The sequence below is a fragment of the Pelodiscus sinensis genome, chromosome 15 (genome assembly GCF_049634645.1).
Source record: "Pelodiscus sinensis isolate JC-2024 chromosome 15, ASM4963464v1, whole genome shotgun sequence".
NCBI classification, from domain to species: domain Eukaryota; kingdom Metazoa; phylum Chordata; order Testudines; family Trionychidae; genus Pelodiscus; species Pelodiscus sinensis.
In genome coordinates, this window is record NC_134725.1 from 15,807,690 (window position 1) to 15,826,549 (window position 18,860).

The 18,860-nt window shown below is 45.4% G+C and overlaps 1 protein-coding gene across 9 annotated transcripts in view; it reads right to left on the reverse strand.

Moving 5' to 3' along the window:
* The window catches only part of DGCR2 (DiGeorge syndrome critical region gene 2), a 107,393-nt gene that overhangs the window by 39,788 nt on the left and 48,745 nt on the right, over nucleotides 1-18,860 (reverse strand). For 5 of the 9 annotated variants that reach the window (XM_075898228.1, XM_075898227.1, XM_075898232.1 and 2 more), the window contains one exon: nucleotides 10,577-10,704. In XM_075898228.1, the coding sequence (XP_075754343.1) occupies nucleotides 10,577-10,704 (128 nt within the window). The remainder of the gene's footprint in view (nucleotides 1-10,576; nucleotides 10,705-18,860) is intronic. The other 4 variants (XM_075898233.1, XM_075898230.1, XM_075898231.1 and 1 more) reach the window with 1 other exon arrangement.

The window sequence follows — 18,860 nt, forward strand, 5'->3', positions numbered from 1 at the left end:
ACTGTCTGCCTCTGTCAGCTTCTGTTTACAGCAATACTATAAAAAATAAAGACAGATCAGATCAAAGAAAGAATTGTTGAAAAATTTCACTACCACTTTCATATGTGGGTGAAGGGACAGGCACTGAAATTCCTCATTCTGCAGAAAATATATTGTGTAAAGTCAATAGCACACACGTTCTGGACTTCTATAGTCACCTTTCAACTCCTAGCCAGAAATTGCATTAACTCCCCAAAAAGCAGCTGCTGGCACTCTTTCATCTGCGAGAGACAGTGGGAACTGAAAACCATCTAATCATAAGTTACTGCTCGTGTAACTGAACAGCCCAATCTGAGATTTGCAGGATCTTTGGCAGTTACTGCTGATGTATATATCTTGGTTGGGAACTGCTTACTTCCTTTGGGTTCTTTTCTCAAGCTGTGGGAGTCAGCTCCTGTCATGGACACTGATATCCTCAAGGAGACAAAGGCAGCACTTTATGATAGTTTGCCAAGATTTCCCATTGGTCAGGATCAATGCGAATTCCTTCATTTCTTGATAGTATGTGTCTTTATGGCAAAGTCTGAGGCAGCCTGTTCTCATTCGCTCTGATAGCTCCTCCTATAGCACGTTCTTGCATATACATCCATCGTCCAACTTAGACAGCCCAGCCAACACAGTCATCTTTGCTTGAGAAGAGCTGTCACAGCTGGCAAATTTGTCCTTTGAAGAACCCCTGCACTGGTGATTTTATCTTGACATTTGGTAGGTAGAGTGAGAGGCATAAGTGGAAACTGTTCAACTTTTTCTCCTGATGAACATAATTTGTCCATGTTTCTCCACCATACACAAGAGTGCTGAGGATGCAAACTTGGTTCATTAGCATTTTAGACTTGATGGTAAGCTTTGAGTTGTTCCATGCTCTTCTAGTTAGTCTGCTAAAGATGGTGGCAGCCTACCCTCTGCGAACATTTAGTTTTTCATCCATTGAGAGATTGGTGGTCACTGCAGAACCTAAATATCTGAACTTTTTTATTATTTCCTGCATTTAAGATAACTGAAGGATCTTGTGGAACCTCTGTCCCTATATAACCGATTTCTTTGATGGTGAGACATACTTGAATGGAGGTCCGTGAGTTCTTGTAGTAGATCTTCATTGTGGTCTATGAGGGCAGCATCATCAGCAAACAGAAGTTCCCCAATTAGCACCTTTTTTACTTAAATTGGGATAGGCTGAAGAGTTTCCCTTCTGATCTTATGTGAATATACAGTCCATCTTTCACATGCTTAAACCCACAGTTCAGGCATGCTAACAAGACAATCGCAAAGAGTATAGGGGCAAGAACACATCCTTGCTTCACTCCATTTTTTCCATCTCAAAGCATTCCAAAGTGGACTTATAAAACTGGATAGCTGTTCTCAAGTTTAAATGTTCATTCCACAACAATATTGCAGGTTAGTAGACATCTTCTTTTCTAATATTGCAAACAGACATGCTCAGCTGTATTGAATGCTTTGGTTAGATCCACAAAGGCAATGCACAAGGGTCATGTGACAGGTTGGGTCACAGAGATCCCCTTGAGACTGTTACTTGATGGGCTAATTATATCACTGAGGCTGCCTACCTGCCCTCTGAGGCACTCCATCCTCCTATCCTATTGAGCCAGAAGTGCTGATCTCTCTCAGAAAAGGCACAGAGTTGGGATACAGTCCCGAGCAGATTAGGGCTATGTCTACACTACAAAGAAAAGTTGGAAAAAATACACAAATTGTGAACTGCAATTTACGTATCTTTTTCCGATTTTCTTCTGAAAGAGGCTTTTCTGACATTTGGCCTATCTACATGGGACCAAATGTCAGAAAAAACTCTTTCAAAACATTCCTTCTTCCTCATAGAATGAGGTTTGCTGGGATGCTGAAAAAACACATCTGCTTTTCTGACCTCCCCCCGCCAGAAAAGCAGACGTCTTCCTCGGATGCGGCAGAGCTTTTCCGGGATAACTCTGCAGTGTAGACATAGCCCAACAGACATAGAACAGCTCAGTTCTGGGAAGGCTCAATGACACGGACTTGACAGAGCACCAAGGGGCACAGCCCCAATAGAAACAAAACCCCAAATAAATGTGTCTCATTATGCATAAAGTTTATATAGAATGAGCTCATAAGATGTTTGCCCCCTTTATCTACAAAGCTGTTCACACACACACACACCCCTATTTACACTGGGGTTGATAATAAACAAAAGCTATTTTATTAAATATATAAAGTAGGATTTAAGTGGCTGCAAAGGATAACAAATCAAAGTAAGTTACTAAGCAAAATAAAAAACAAAACAAAACATGCCAGCTAAGCATGGTGTTACAAAACAATTTCCCACCCTAGTTCTTATTTAAGGTAAAGTCCTACTCAGGCTAGAGCTGATCTTTTTTCTGACACAGGTCCAGCAGCTTCTCTCTATCCCTGTCCTTAGAGTTCTTTTATTTCCAGGTGTTTTCAGGTATCCTTTAAGGGTAGGGTGCAGTCTGTGAAGCCAGCTGAAGACCATCATAGCTTGCATCCCATTGTTTATACAGAATTTCCCCAGGGTGCAAAGTCTTTGTTCAATTCCCCCCCACTCCTATAGAAAAGTACACAATTCAAAATGGATTCCAGGACCAGGTGGCATGGTCACATATCTTTGTAAGACCAAGCATAATCCAGGCTTACTGGAAAAACAAGACTATTCACATCTCACTGACTTGAGCAGCAGGCCATTAAGTTCCTTAAGTATCACCAATAGCTTTCACTAGAAGACCTAGTTTAACAAAGAGGTTTATACTTCATATTTATAACTTCAAATACAGAAATGATACATGCACACAACTGCATATAAACATTCAGTGAATTACAAGCTCTTGAATGATAAGTCACATGCCCCAATTTGCAAGTCACATGCTAAGTCACATGCCCCAAAACGTATTTGGCTTATGCATATTCATATTCAATAACACATTTCCATAAAAAATAGAGGGGTGCAGCATTATAGATCATTTTTGCTCTCTTCACTTCCCTTGGAGTTGATGCAGGGAAAATGTGTCTATAATTGACCTTCCAAACATGAATTCGCACTATGATTCAGAGTGGATACAATTCGACAGCTGTTCTAGGCACACTAAGATAATGTTTGCAAAAGCTCTTCCTGCTATGCTTAGTTGCAAGAGATCCCTGTAATTGCTGCAGTTGCCCTTTTCATCTTTATTTTTGTATGAAATGATGATGTTTGTGTCACGCATCTCTTGTGGTACCTCACTCTCTTTTCAGCATTTAAGTAACAGCTGATGAAGATATAACAACAGGCTGTCTTTCAAGCACTGGAGGATTTCTACTGGGATGCCATCTCTTCCAACAACCTTGCCACTTGATAGCAAATCAATGACCTTGCTTAGTTTTTCTAGTGTGGGTTCTACATCTAGCTTTGGCATGACAAGTAGAGTTGGTATTTAGTCCAGTGATTTGCTGGTTATGTTTCTTTCTTGTGTGTAAAGCAGCATTTAACCCTAGTCATTTCAGCATAGAGTAGGAGAGTGGACTACTCAAGTCTAAAGGGATTTTACTTAAATGGAATATTAAACAATGAAGCAATCATTTTCTGCATCTTGTTTCCAACAAAAAGTCCTTCAGCTTGACCTATTTGGATGTTCAGCTCCTGAGCTTTAGCTCAGTCTGTCACAATAGGAATTCTAGGAATGAAAGATATAGGATAAAACAGACATGCAAAAAGTTTACACAGTATTCCCATTTACCAAAACAGGGTAATTTTCGGACAGGCCTAGTGATCATCAACATCAAGTAAACAGTACCTGTGCAAGGGCTGGCATATAATTACCTGAGCAAGGATGAGTTAAAGTAATAATTAACAAATTGACTGACTTCAGAGTATATTTTTTTCTATGGAGGGATAAGAGGCGGAAAATTTCCAAAGTGTTTTACTTAAGAACCTCTTTCCTTGAAAGCTAACATTATACTATCACACAAACTGCTATTATAGTCGAGATTTCTTAAATTCAATTATTTCCCTAGGAACTCACTGTTGAAAATTTAAAATACTAAATATGAATGACTTGCGTCCAATTTTTATTCAACTATATTTAGAAAGCATTATAGAAAGAAAAATGGGTTACACTCCCCACTTACAAATGTGAGCATCCCCGACTGATTTTTAATGAGCCAGTAGGACTATCCATGTGTTTCAACTTAAAGCATGTGTATAAATATTTGTAACACTGTGACATTGGTTTAAAAAGAATGCTTCTGTGCTGAAACTGGTCTCCCAAGAAAATAAAATCAGATTTTCACATCTGCTGAAGACCCAGACCTCCAACTCAAGACAATGCAGGGCAAGAGAAATGGAAATCTATTTTTTTTTAAACAGAAAATGGCAACTTTTTTCACAAAACCACTACTATTCCGAAGTAATGTTCTACGTAATATGATTACTTGTCTGTCGTAACTGGTGTTCTTTGAACTGTGTTGCTCATGTCCATTCCAATTTAGGTGTGTGCATGCCATGTGTGGAGTTTCTGGGAAGACTTTCCCTAGCTGGATACAGTAGGTCGACAGGGGAGACCCCCAAGTGTGATCCCAGCATGGCTAGATATTTAACACCCTGCCAACTGCTCCCTCCCTCTGTTCCTTCTTGACAGAAGGGACTCTGACAGAGGGGAGGTGGCAGGGTTTTGGAATGGACATGAGCAACACATCTTGAAGAACACCAGTTACAAAAGGTAACCTATCTTTTCTTGAATGATTGCTCATTTGCATTCCAAATTAGATGATTCCCAAGCAGCTATCTGGCAGAGGGGAAGGAGATCACTGATCTGCAGTCTACATCATTGCCCTTCCAAATGCAGCATCCTCTCTAGCATGACAATGGATGGTATAGTGGGATGTATGTGTGTGCACCAAAGCCCATGTGGCCACCCTACAAATGTCTTGGGCAGAGATATGTGACAAAGTCCGTTGACAAAGCCTGCGCCCAAGTCAAATGGGCAGACAGCTGAGGAGCTGGCACTTTTGCTAATTCACAATTAGTATGAATATACCTCATGATCCAGGAGGATATCTTCTGGGGAGTAATGGGCAGCCCTTTCACCCTGTCTGCTATTGCAACAAACAACAGCAGCTTAGTATGTTCCAGGTAAAAAGCTAAGGCACACCTAACATCCAGGGAATGTAGGGAGCTGTCTTGGAGGCAAGGTGGGGCTTAGAATGAAATACGGATAGAAAAAATATCCTGCAACACATGAAACCACTTTTGAAAAGAACGAAGGATGGTATCTCAACTGAACCTTATCTTTAAAGAAAACAGTATAAGGATGTTGCAACATTAACACTTTTAGTTTGGAAACCTGTCTGGCCAAAGTAATGGCCACCAAAAATACAACTTTCGTTAACAAATACAATAAAGATAAAGTAGCCAACGGCTTAAACAGAAGAGCCATTAGCTTTGACAAAACGAGCTTTAAATCCCATTGGGATATGGGGCCCCTCACATGAGGCTACAATCTATCCAAGCCCTTAAGGAACCCATTCACCAAGTGATCTACAAACATTAAATGCCCTCCGCATCTGGGGTGGAACACTGATATGGCAGCCAGGTGAAGTCTGCAAAGCAAACCTCTCCACTTGGAAGCATACCTCGCCCACTTCCTACTACCTAACATCACCTCCAAGTATTGCTGCTCCAGCACGCTCAACCATGGAGCCTCTAGTCCATCACGTGCAAAGCCTGGAGGCTTTGGTTCAGCAACGTGCTGCAGTTCTGGGACAATAAGTCCAGGAACAAGGGAATGGGGATGAGGGGCGCTACCAAAAGCTGATGGAGCCTCATGTACAAGGTTGCCCAGGCCAGGCAGGTGCTATCTAAATGAGGTCTGCTCTGTCCCCACAGACCTTGGTCAGCACCTTGGGGATCAAGGGGAAAGAGGGAAATGCATACAGGAGACCTTTCCCCCCAGTGAATTTGGAAAGTGTCATCCAAAGAGCCCTTGCTGCTGCCCAGGTAGGAACAGAAGGCCCTGAACTTCTTGTTCCCCTCTGTAGCAAAGAAGTCTAGATAAGGACAGCCCCATATTTGGAAAAGGCCCTGTGCAACCTCCCACTTGAGGAGCCACTCGTGCATTGGAAATAAGTGGACGAGTTTGTCCGCCAACTAACTGAGAACCCTGCAGGTACAAGGCTAGTAGGTGCATCTCGTTGAGCATGCACAACTCCCATGGCAACATCTCCTCCCTGCACAGGGGAGCAGAGTGAGCATCCCCTCTGTTTGTTGATATAAAACATCACTGTGGTGTTCTTCATGTGAACCAAGACACACTTCCCCCTTATTTAACCCAAAAAGGCCAGACAGGACAACCGGACAATCCTGAGCACCTTTACAGTGATGTGCATCATACATTCTGCCCAAGACCAGATATGCTGAGTCTTGAGTCCACCCAAATGTGCACCCCAACTCAAGTCCGAGGCATCTGTAACCAAAGTCAGGATGGGCTGAGGAGTGTGAAATGGAACCACCCAGTACACATGGAGAGGGTCAAGTCACCAACAGAAGAACCTCTATCACTGATGGGAGGACAGTTAACATTCTGTCCATATGGCGGCGAGATGGCTTGTACATGCTTGCCAGCCACATGTGTAGTAGGCAGAGCCATAGCCTGGAGAAGAGGACGACATGGGTGCAGGAAGAAGTTACTCACCTTGTGCATATCCCACTTCTACTATACGCAGCAATCCAAAGTCATTTCAGCCCAGGAACGGTAGAATTAGGAGAGGCAACTCCCAAAAGGCAGGATCATTGCAACGACTGGAACTCTGTCCTCAAGTGCATCATCAAAATGAAGACTTGGGCTGCTGATAAGAGAGGGGTTCAGGCCCTCCTCCTAAGTTCCACCAAGCCCTCCTACACCTGTTTCACCCATTGAAATTATTATTCCCACCTCCCTCTTACCCCGGTTGGGCTTATAGTCATGATGGAAGGGCCTCAGAGGGGGTCTAGAGTTTAAGGGTCATCTCTGTAAGATTGGGGTATGAATCAATAGGGACTTTAAAGTAGCCTTGGAGTCTTTGAGACTATGCAATCTAGAGTCAATTTGGTCTAAAAACTCTCTGGATCCTTCAAACAGCAGGTCCTGTAAAGCATCCTGCATCTCGGGAGATATACCGGATACCTGAAGCCAGGCATTACAACACATGACTATGGCCACAGCCATCATATACGCATCCAAGTCTGTGGCATCTAAGGCCACCTGCAATGCAGAGACTACCTTCCCCTCTTAAGATAGGGTTGCAAATTCTTGATGGGATTCCTGTGGGAGAAGCTCCCTGAACTGGTCGACTGCCTCCCCAAGGTATAAGTCTTCCTGCCCCGCAAAACAAGTTTTTTCGGGTCCTTGATCTTAGGTGTAAGCCCAGGCTGTGATTGGCCACTTCTACCAGATGCTCATGTCCACACTGAGGCATGCAGTAGCAATTCTCCACACCCTTCTGGGTGGGTGGTATAGAGGTCGGCATTTGCCATAGATTTGTTGAGATTTTTGCCACTGTCTTATTACGAGGCAAGGCAAGTCTAGCTGGCACATCAGCCATCAGTATATCGACCATAGGGTCTTTGTCCTCTGGTACCTCCTCCCCCTGCACACCTAAGTTGGCTGAAAGCCAGCAATGTAGTTCTTGATGTGTCCTGGGATTCATAGCCGGCATGGGGGGCAAAGTGCAGGGTCAGTGAGGACCTCATCCAGAGATGAGGAGGAAGACTTCCCTGACCAGCAGTTGTCCCTGGTACACCTCCACACTTGGAGGTGGGGGGTGCCATGGGAATGGGTATCTGCGCAAGGGTGCCTTCAGTGTCCTTATGGGGACTCCACTGGCCTTGGATTCTGGGACCACTGTCAGGGGAGTAGGAGATGGGGTGGCCCCATCAATGGAACTGGGCCTTGACAGAGGCGGGCCCTGAGCCTGATGATAGGCCTATGGTGTCCAGAAGGGCCACTAGACCTGTGGCTGCCACTGTGGAGGCCATGTCTTCTGTGCTTCTGTGCCACTAGTGGTGCTGGGCGCAGGACCGGTGCTAAGAACGGGACCTAGCTAAGGAGGCCCAAGAGCAAACCGACTCCACCTCAGAGTCAGACAAATAGTCCAATGCTGACCACAACGGTGCCAAGGACTGTGCCTGTGAATGGTACCATAGCCTGTGTTGCACTATAGCCCCTGGATTACACAGGTGCAACATAGGATGCCGATGGCCCTGATGCAGGTACAGGTATAGCCCGCCACAGTGGTCCCGATGCCGCAAACACCACTGAGGAGGAGGCTGGCACCACTGTCATCAGTGCCGGTGCCACAGCCAGTGCAGGCACAGGAGATCTCGGCAGACGCTGCAGGGTAAGCTTCGGTGCCATGATACCCATGGGATACACAATGTCAAAAAGCTGGGGCTGGACCTGGCGAGGACGTCAGTTCGATGAGGTCTCTAGTGGTGTACCCTCTAGGCTACACAGCAGCACAGCTTCATAGGTGATGAATCAGCCCCGCTCAGTCAGCCAGCTCCATGCACAGAGCGGAGCATCTGACTAGGTGGGGCTCATTAACCACCTGTGAAGCTGTGCAGCTGCACCGCTTAGAAAGAACACTGGTCCCAAGCCGTGTCAAATGTATTGGGAGTCAACCGACAACTTCTAGCACTATGTCCTGCACCAGACTCACTCCCCACTACCCCCACACACCGTGCCAAGCTCAACCTGTGCCTGGAAGATGCAGGAGCATCAAAGCACTGGGCCAGTGGTGCCTCTTCAGAGTGCTCTGCCTTGGAGGGGACCTTCTCCTGTGTTAGCTCTTCTTCTTCAGCACTGGTGACTGAGATTGATGCTGGGGTGCTGAGGTCTTCGTCAGAGCCCTGGAGTGCCTCAGTGCCATTGAGGCCTCATGCACCAATGCTGGTGCACTTTGCATCGTCGGTGCAGAGTCTGGTACCGGTGGCTGAAGGGCAGACTCCATTAAGATGAGCTTCAACCGGGAATTACACTCCCACTTAGTCCTTGACTTGAAGCTGCTGCAGATTTTACAACTATCTACAAGATGGCCCTCCCGCAGGACACTTTAAACCAGAGACACGAGGGTCGCTGCAGAGCATGAGTTTCAAGCACTTAACGCAAGGCTTGAATCCCTACAGACTGGACATCCCCTCCCCAGGAGGGGAGAGATAAGCAGAAAACCAGGCTAACAGCTAATTAAATACAAAGAACTATTTACAACTAACAATAAGAACATAAGAATGGCCGTACTGGGTCAGACAAAAGGTCCATCTAGCCCAGTAGTCTATCTGCCGACAGTGGCCAGCAGCAGGTGCCCCAGAGAGGGTGGACTAAAGACAATGATCAAGCGATTTGTCTCCTGCCATCCCTCTCCAGCCTCTGACAAACAGAGGCCAGGGACACCATTTCTATCCCCTGGCTAATAGCCTTTTATGGACCTAACCTCCATGAAATTATCTAGCTTCTCTTTAAACTCTGTTATAGTCCTAGCCTTCACAGCCTCCTCTGGCAAGGAGTTCCACAGGTTGACTATGCACTGTATGAAGAAGAACTTTCTTTTATTAGTTTTAAACCTGCTACCCATTAACTTCATTTGGTATCCTCTAGTTCTTCTATTATGAGAACTAATAAATAACTTTTCTTTATCCGCCCTCTCCACACCACTCATGATTTTATAGACCCCTATCATATCCCCCCTCAGTCTCCTCTTTTCTAAACTGAAAAGGCCCAAATGCTTTAACCTCTCTTCATATGGGACCCGTTCCAAACCCCTAATCATTTTGGTTGCCCTTTTCTGAACCCTTTTCAAGACCAAAATATCTTTTTTTGAGGTGAGGAGACGACGTCAAAAATTTCAACACTATCACTAAACCACTATATACACTAAACTGGGGGTTATAACTCACAAGTAGTCAGGCGCTCCAGCTACCATCACAGGCAGTAAGAAGGAACTGAGGGGGTGGAGGGCCAGCAGGGGTATATGTGCACCGATACAGCAGTGCCACTCAGGGGACTTCTTGGCTGGCCCAAAGAGTATTGCTGGGGGGGGGGGGAAATGATCTGAAATCCATGCACATGGTGTGCGCACACTTAGCTGGAATGGACATGAGAGCACTAGAAAAAAAATGAACATATTAGCAATGCTACAACTGCCAAAGATTTTAGGATTTCATTCTTAATCTACCATGTCACTAGAATTTCTTTAAGAAACCACTCATAATTACCATGTTAAATATGCATACCAGTTTACAAATAACTTCATTGAAAAAGTAGTATGCAAATATTTAGATCTCTGTTATATATGCTCTTCTGGGCACTTTAGTTCAAGAAAAGCAGACATTTTAATGACAATTTTAAAAAATGTTAGAAGTCCTTGAACATTTAATGTCTCCTAGCTCTGGAACCACAATGTTAAATTTGTTTTAATAAAACCTTAATACTGAAGTATTAAGTCTTTCCCTTGAGAGAAATGGTCTAACTTTGTGACCTGACTTCTAGACATTTGGACCAGGTTCCCCAGACTGCAACTTACTGCTAAACCGGACAGGCTGCGCCACATTGACAGTATGAAAGCGGGTTGTCTCTCCTCCTCTTCCTCGATTGTGTCTAGAATCCACATTTTCTTTTCCATGGTAAGATCGTTGGTCCCCTGTCAAGCCTAGAGAGAAAAGAAACACACATACAAGGCAGTTTTTCCATTTACCCAACGGTCAACTCTTTCATGAATATGTCTCTAAGTTTGAATTAAAAAAAAACCAGACACATTTGAAAAAATGATCACAAGAATTATGTAATTCAGTTATACTGTAGTTGCTTGTGAGATAGCACACAAACTACACAGAACATGCCAAAGTGAAACAGCTCCCACTGAAAAAAGCCAAATAGTTAGGGGAGTCTTGCTGATTAAGCTAAATATTTGTGGCAGGATTATAACAAATGCTGTTGTGGAAACAACGTGACATGCAGCAGTTTTAGCAGTTCCAAGTAAATGCATCATTCCCAGTTTTTCTCTTTTTTTTTTTGACCTAGAACAGTGTGCTCTTCAGCTGTTCAGTTTCTACACATTTTCAAAAGCTTTTTCAGAACTCTTGGACAATATTATGACAGCCATCAAAGAAATTGCATGACAACAGGATAACAGTTTTCCACTTACTCCCAAGGTAAGAGGATGGTCTAATTTCTTGAGATAAATGTCAGCTCACACATTTTCCTACTTTTACAAAGAATGATGGACCCTTTAAAGAAATACACCGCTGCCATCATGTTACTGAGGCTCAGCAATTTAGGGGTGGGGATGCAGGATGATATAGGTCCCAAGATGTGCCATGTGAGCAACAAGATTACATAAGGAGAGTACCGCTCAGTTAGGAAGTTCAGGAGGTAGAAGCAAGACCTGGAGAGTAGCTATCAGTCATGAGAACTGATAAAGCCTTTTCACAGATGGCAATGGGAAAAAAGTCTACAGGGAACAGCTTAAAGTCCGTTCAGAAGAAGATTTAATGGAATCAAAATAAGCCATTTTTACCACAAAATGAGAGTATTTATACACATAGCCTTTTGAACTGATTTAACTATATCAGCTTAAAAGCCAATTCAAGCAACACCAACAAAGCCTTCCAATTTAAACAAGCCCATAGAAGGGGAAAACAAGAGACCTGAGGCAGTCTACCACTGGTGTGGGCTGACTGCTCAGTGTTGGAATCAATTAGTAAAGGGCTTCAGCTGGGGGCTTCTAACTGGAATGAGGAAGTCCCTGCTTCAACCCTGCATTTTTCAGGATAAAGAGTTAACTAACCTTGTAAGGGCAGAAGGACCACTAAAGTGAATCCATGAAGACTCACACTATGGTTGAAGTATGCCTTCAATAGGATAAACAAAGGGCTAGGAACAGGCCAGGCAGGAATCTACTGAAGCTGGAATTAACACAGTAAAAAGAACTAAGCCTACAAAGCACTGTAAGACTGTCATTTTAATTTGGGATATTTTGATTTTGGGGGGATCTCTGGAAGAGAAGGGACAATAGCCTACAGGTACACATTAGATAAGGTATGAATTAAGGCAGCAGTGCAAAAGTGCCTTAAGCCTGTAAAACAATAGCGTAGGTGAATCATAGGATACTAGGACTGGAAGGGACCTCAAGAGGTCATCAGGTCCAGTCCCGTGCCCTCATGGCAGGACCAAATACTGTCTAGACCATCCCTGATAGATGTCTATCTAACCTGCTCTTAAATATCTCCAGAGATGGAGATTCCACAACCTCCCTGGGCAATTTATTCCAGTGTTTAACTACCCTGACAGTTAGGAACTTTTTCCTAACATCCAACCTAAACCTCCCTGCAGTTTAAGCCCATTGCTTCTTGTTCTATCCCCAGAGGCCAAGATGAACAAGTTTTCTCCCTCCTCCTTATGACTCTCAAAGGCCTAAAAGTCTATGTGAGGACATCTATATTACAAGCTTTATTTTCAAATAAGCTATTTCAGAATAAAAACGCAAGATCTCAGTTCAGATGACGGCAATGTGCTTCGAGCAAGACTATCTGTGGCCTAGACAGCAGACACTTTCCTCCAGCCCCGGAAATTGCTTTCCATGTTGAAGGTAGAATGTTAGGGAAGGTGTACGGGGAGAACTAAGGGGAAGGTAGGTGAGAATAGGAAGGGGCTTGTGCTGAGGGGGGACGAAGGAGCCAGCGCAGAAGAAAGGGGAAGGCACCAAGGGGCAAGGTGGAGGAGAGACAAATGCCAGGGGGCCCAAGAGAAGACAATCAGGAAAAGAGGAGGGACAGTGTCAGTTGGAGAGCAAGAAGGTAAGGGACAGGGTGATGTTGAGAGAAGAAAAGGGAGACACAATAGGGAGGAAGAGAGAAGGGGAAGGAATGGGTGCCAGGAGAAGAGGGTTTGAAAGGAGGGGTGGGCATGAGGAAGGCAGAGAATGGAGCAAGTCATGTATGAGGGCACAGAGGTGCATGAGGAGAACTAGGGCAGAGGGTGGTGAGGGGATGGGCACAGGGAGGAAGAGGGCAAGGGGGCAGATGTTGGGAGGGCAGGAGCAGTGAGGCACCAGAAAGATGCAGCATAAGAGAAGGTGCAGGTGCCGAAGGTATTGTGGGGGTGAAGCAGAAGGGCAGACACGTGGAAGGAGGGACAGGCACCAGAGGACAGAGGCAGGAGAGGTGGGTAGAGGGGATGGGAAGGGGTAGCTATGGATGATCAGAGTGAGGTTAGAAGAAGCAGGGACACAGGGGGAAGAGAAGGGCTGGTGCACGGGAGGGGACAGCTCCTCAAAGGGCTGAGGGGAGTGAAAAGGGCTGGAGCCAGGACAGCAGAGGAGGTGAGGGGTGGGGCGCAGCAGCAAGAACCAGGGGGGCAGATGGAGTGAAGGGAGAGTGGGAGACATGGCAGCAGAGGGAAAAGGGAGAGGTTTATAAGATATTTATTAATAATTTGGGTGCCACTGTGGCACACATCCGAACAAGTGCACATGAACTTAATACTGGTACACAAGACAAAATCTTAGAGGGAACACTGGACCTGACCAGTGCAGAATCAGATAATTTGCCAGACCTGGGGTGGTCCATGCAGGCTGGCAGGGATCCCCTGCTTGGGCCACCAGAGTTTAGTTCTTCCCTGGTCCAGTAATGCTCCTGGTCCCAGCCTGTAGGTTTTCCCCGCAAACAATCCACCCTTGGATTATCCACAGGATCACCCATGATGTCAGACTATTGAAATCTGGATTACAAAGGTTCAACCTCTACTGTTTTGTACAGATGCCTGCATAGTGCATAGCACAACAGGGGTCCTAATCCAAAACTGGTCAGGACCAAAGTGATCTGGTGCTTGGTCAGCCAGTTTTTTTGCTCATACAATTAGTCTAACTTGATATGTATGGTCAAGGGACACGTGGGATCATAAAGGAGTCTTCCCCACCCCCATATCCAACTGGCAGTGACTTTACTGGCTTGTCTCCATTCTCTGCAGCATGAAGTCAGGGTTTGTTGCCAGTTGGATCTGGAGATTATCACAATTTCTTGCCATTACAGAGACCTCGGGCAGTGGTAACTCCAGACCCTGCATGTTCTTTATCTATGGCACATAGTCTAATTTCTGTTGTTGGGTTTAGTGTGCAGGCGGTGTTGATAATTTGTGATACAGAAGAGGTCACACTAGGTGATCTAGTGGTCCTGTGAAGAAGCAGAGAAACTGCTGCCCAGCCCAGCAGGAATTAAAGGTGCAGGTGCCAAAGGTGGTCTTGTCCTGCTATACCTGTAGACAATGCCAGCTTAATGAGGGGTAGAAAAGAAGGGAATCTTGCTCAATTAAGGGCTAACAATGTGACAGAAGCTCTGTTTGCCTGCCTAAAGGACTGAACCAGAAACCTGCCAGTGCATACAGCGATTGGGAGCAAAAAAGTCTTTCCCTTCAAGAGGAGCGAACAGGTACGTCCCAACTGCAGAGTAACCAGCCCAGCAGGATCACACCCCCAAAACTAAGAGAACCTACACATTGGGACACCCTCAAAGAACAGGTCCTGTACATTCCACCTCACAAAAAGGAGAAATCTGCCTCCCAGGGTTAGAGGGTAAGCTGTACAGAGCCCAGAGTCAGGACCAGAGACAGGAAGGGAGGGGCTAGCCTCACCTCCCCCACACAGTTCCATTCTCAATAATCTGGCCAGTAGGTTGCCTGGTTGCTGAAGGCCCTATCACAGGTCCCTGCCGTCCTTAAATTGTAAGAAGTAGGGAAAAAACAAAGTAGTAAATCTTTCTATTAACCCAATATAATCAACTGCTAAAAAAATGAAGTGGAGACTTCCAGTCATGGAGATACTGCCATCTGAATAGAATTTCCTTGTCTCTAGCTGAAGCAAATTTGAGAAGGTATGACGTCCATGAGTATCACCGCGCTGCAAGAAGAAGGAGCTGCAATCCCATGAGTATGTACTAGTAGTAATGGTATCACTGCTTTGACAATCTGTCTTTGTGCTCACTCAGTATGACACAAAGATTTTCTATATTTTTGGTTACCGTTTCCTTCAAAAATGGGGAAAAAATAGTTTTGAACAAGGAAGAAAAAAGTGAATGATATGGAGAACAATTCTTAATATACCAACGAACACCAAAATATCGAAAGGAAAGGAAAGGAAAGGAAAGGAAAGGAAAGGAAAGGAAAGGAAAGGAAAGGAAAGGAAAGGAAAGGAAAGGAAAGGAAAGGAAAGGAAAGGAAAGGAAAGGAAAGGAAAGGAAAGGAAAGGAAGATTTTAAAGCCCAAGATGAGCCCTAGAAAAGGACATACCATTGTTTCCTCTAAAGTATTTCTTTGTGTCAGTCACTAATACAGTAAAACTCCGATGATCTGGCATCTGATGGTCCGGCACTCCTGATGGTCCGGCACTATCAGGAACCCAGAAGTGCTCCGGGCAGCCGGACCATTGGAGCTGCTCTGCCCCCAGCTTCCCCGATTCTGCCACTGCTAAAACTGATCAGCGGCTGAATCGGGGAAGCCGGAGGCAGAGCAGCTGGAGTACTGCGGGGTAGGTCCCATAGCACTGCCTCTCGGGGCTGCAGGACCAACCCGGCAGCACCCCAGCTGTCCCCGATTCATCCGCTGACTCCAGGAAGCCCGAGGCAGAGCTGCTCTGCCCCGACTTCCTGGTATCAGCCCCTGATCAGTTTCAACAGCAGCTGACTTGGGTACACTTGGGACAGAGCAGCTGGAGTGCTGCCGGGTTGGTCCCGTAGTGCCAAGGAGCGGCACTGCCAGACCAACCCGGAAGCACCCCAGCTGCTCTGCCCCAAGCGTCCCCAAGAGCAGCTGGGGTGCTGCTGGGTTGGTCTTGCCGCGCCAAGGGTCAGCGCTACCGGACCAACCCGGCAGCAGTCCAGCTGCTCTGCTGCAGGCATCCCCGATTCAGCCGCTGCTGAAACTGATCAACAGTGGCTGAATCAGGGACGCCTGGGGCAGAGCCGGACTATCGGAAGGGGGGGCTATGAGGGGCCTAGGGTGGCATCCCCCCCACCACACCCCAGACTGCTCATAGCCCCCCCTCCCGATAGTCTGGCATATCTGATAATCCAGCACCTCCTGGGTCCTAAAGGTGCCGGATTATCGGAATTTTACTGTTTTTAAAGCTAGCAGATATGCCTGGTGTTTTTTTAATTTGGGAAAGGAGTCAGGTTGGGAGGAGTGAGAATACAGCAGTCAGGGCACTGGGTTGTAGGGCCACCAGATGGTTTAACCAAAAATACTGAACACTCCTCTCCCCCGCCAAAAAAAAAAAAAAAAAAAAAAAAAAAAAATAGAGAAAAAAGGGGGGGAGGGGAGACCAAAGTTGCTGAGGGGAAAAAAAGAAAAAGATAAGGAAAAAAAATTACAAAAATACAAAAAAAAAAAAAAACTCAGCAAGGCCCTTGATGGGGTTTTTTGCTGGCAGCCATCTTGTTTTCTTACTCTGCGCCTGAAGAAAGCTCCCCTGTTGGGTATTTTCTGATTTTTTTTATTTTTATTTATTTTATTTTTTTTACCAGACAGGAGGCAAAAAAACCAGACTGTCTGGGTCAATACTGGACACCTGGCAACCCTACTGAGTTGGAGATGGGGGAGAGCCTAAGGCCTGGGGACAAGCTGGGCCACTGTTGGCTGCTTCTGCCTAGGGCTGCTGGCTCCCAGAGCACTCTCAGAGATGGAGGCTGCGCTATCCATCCCCTTGTCCAGCATAGGGGCCAAAGGAGGAGGGGGCATGGCTTGGGCTTCCTGTGCAGAGGGTGGGGGCAGTGGTATGGCATCACCCTGTGGATCACTCTGCAATATAACTCTCCCCTCTAACAGTTCCCTCATTTCCCCTGTTATGGAACAATGGTTTCCAACCTTTTTTTATACCGCAGACTGGCAAATCCATTCACAAACGTTTGGCAGATCGGTAACATTTTATTCATATATTTGCATATTCATTATGCTAATTAATTTTAAGGTCACCTGTTATTTTACTTTGCATCTGTACACACACAACACATGTTGTTGTAACGGATTAGAGATTGAAGATATTTACAACACTAACAAAAAAAATCTATTAAAAGGATCCTTTCCTTTCTTATCTGAAGCCATTAACACCTATGTAAACTTTGTTTAAAATGTAAGCACGCAAATGTCACATGCTAAGCTTTTTGTTCTGGCATTCAAAAGCAACCTAAAAGTTTTTAGTCCTCCCAAAATGTTGCGACCACCCCATACAGCCTGTCCTAGAACAGGAGAGAGTCCTGTGTCTGTACCCCAACTGCTGCTGTGCTGAGGCAAACAGGATTTGACTCTTGCTGCCTGCAGCCCAGAGGAAAACAAGTTAAGACATTCCAAACTCCCCTCTGCCCCCACCTCACTGCACAGACACCAGCAGCGCCACCATTTTCCCCACCTAACCCATGCAGTCAGCTCCCCCTCTCCTAGACCAGGAAGCTAGAGGAGCAAGCTAGGTTTCCTCACAGGAAGCTGCAGGCAAACGCAGCCACTGTTATCAGATCATTGTAATCAAGCCTCTCCTCTCCTATACTTACTGCACCCTCCAAACACTCCTCTCCTCTGGCTCTCTCCTGTTCCAGCAACGGTACTTTACTCGCTCCCTCCTTATGTCCCCTTCCCTACCAGCATGCTCACTGTCTGGAGCAGGGAGCTTCTACTGCTGAGGGAGTGTCCCTCCCCAGCCAGGAAGCTCTCTGCACAGCAGCCCTAAGCCTTTGAATGGGGCTTAGCAGCTGTACCGCCATGCTGCTACACAGTTTATAGGGAACTCAGATTCCAGCTGAGCTAATAAAGACATGGGTGTGGCCTGGCAGAGTGCCACGGACTGGCAGCCAGTGGTCTACAGTCCAGCTCCAGTCCATGGACTGGCAGTTGGGAATTACTGTTATGGAAAACAATCCCATTCCAGGCAGATCCCATTTTCCTGGCATAACCAAACCCTGACCCTGCTTTTAAGTTTGGATAGGAGGAAGGTGAATACCTCTTTTGGTCCTAGCTTTTATCATTTAGGAGTTCTAGACTCATAGATGAACAGAAAGACAGATGCACATTTCTAAAACAAACGTTTGCAAAGCGAGATTTCATTTTTCCTGAGAAAGCCATAACTCCCCACAATGCTAATATTTTCATTTATTTACAGATTTATAATACCATGACCAAAACTGGATTAGGCACAGGAAAATGCAAGAATACAACAAGTATTCTTGTTGTATTACCACTCTAGCTGAATTATAGACCAATCTGCTAGTACCTGCCACATTAAGGCTGTCAGATACGTCACACTGTATGGCCCAGTTTACAATTGCTGACAATGATACCAAACTTTAACCATTCAGGATGAATTGTTTTTGGAAAGTTTGAATAAAACAATAGGTCAACTGTTTCCCAAAAAGGGATTAATGAAAACTGTAGATTTGCCCCTGCTAAAAAAATTCTTAGGCGAGAAATTAAGTGCCTCCATGATTTGGCAGAGGTCTTTATGTCACACGTATTGTGGTGAGTTGGGAAATCTACCTGTTCATCTTACAAAACTGCTGTATCAAAAAAATTCTCTATGTGCATCTACCATTATTGACAAGACATTATGCCCTCTTCTCCTAAGACTATGCTGTTTGGACTCAATAACCTATTCAGTTGAAGTATCTTGGGTTAGCAGGAGATGGGAAAAGTGAAGACGCTTTCTCAAGCTTCAGGAAACCAAGGTTTGGAGAGTGAAAATTCCCAAACATAATAAAGACAGATGATCAAACAGAGTCACAGCTGTTAGGACACAGTTCTTGAGAGATGACATGTCCCAAGAACATATCT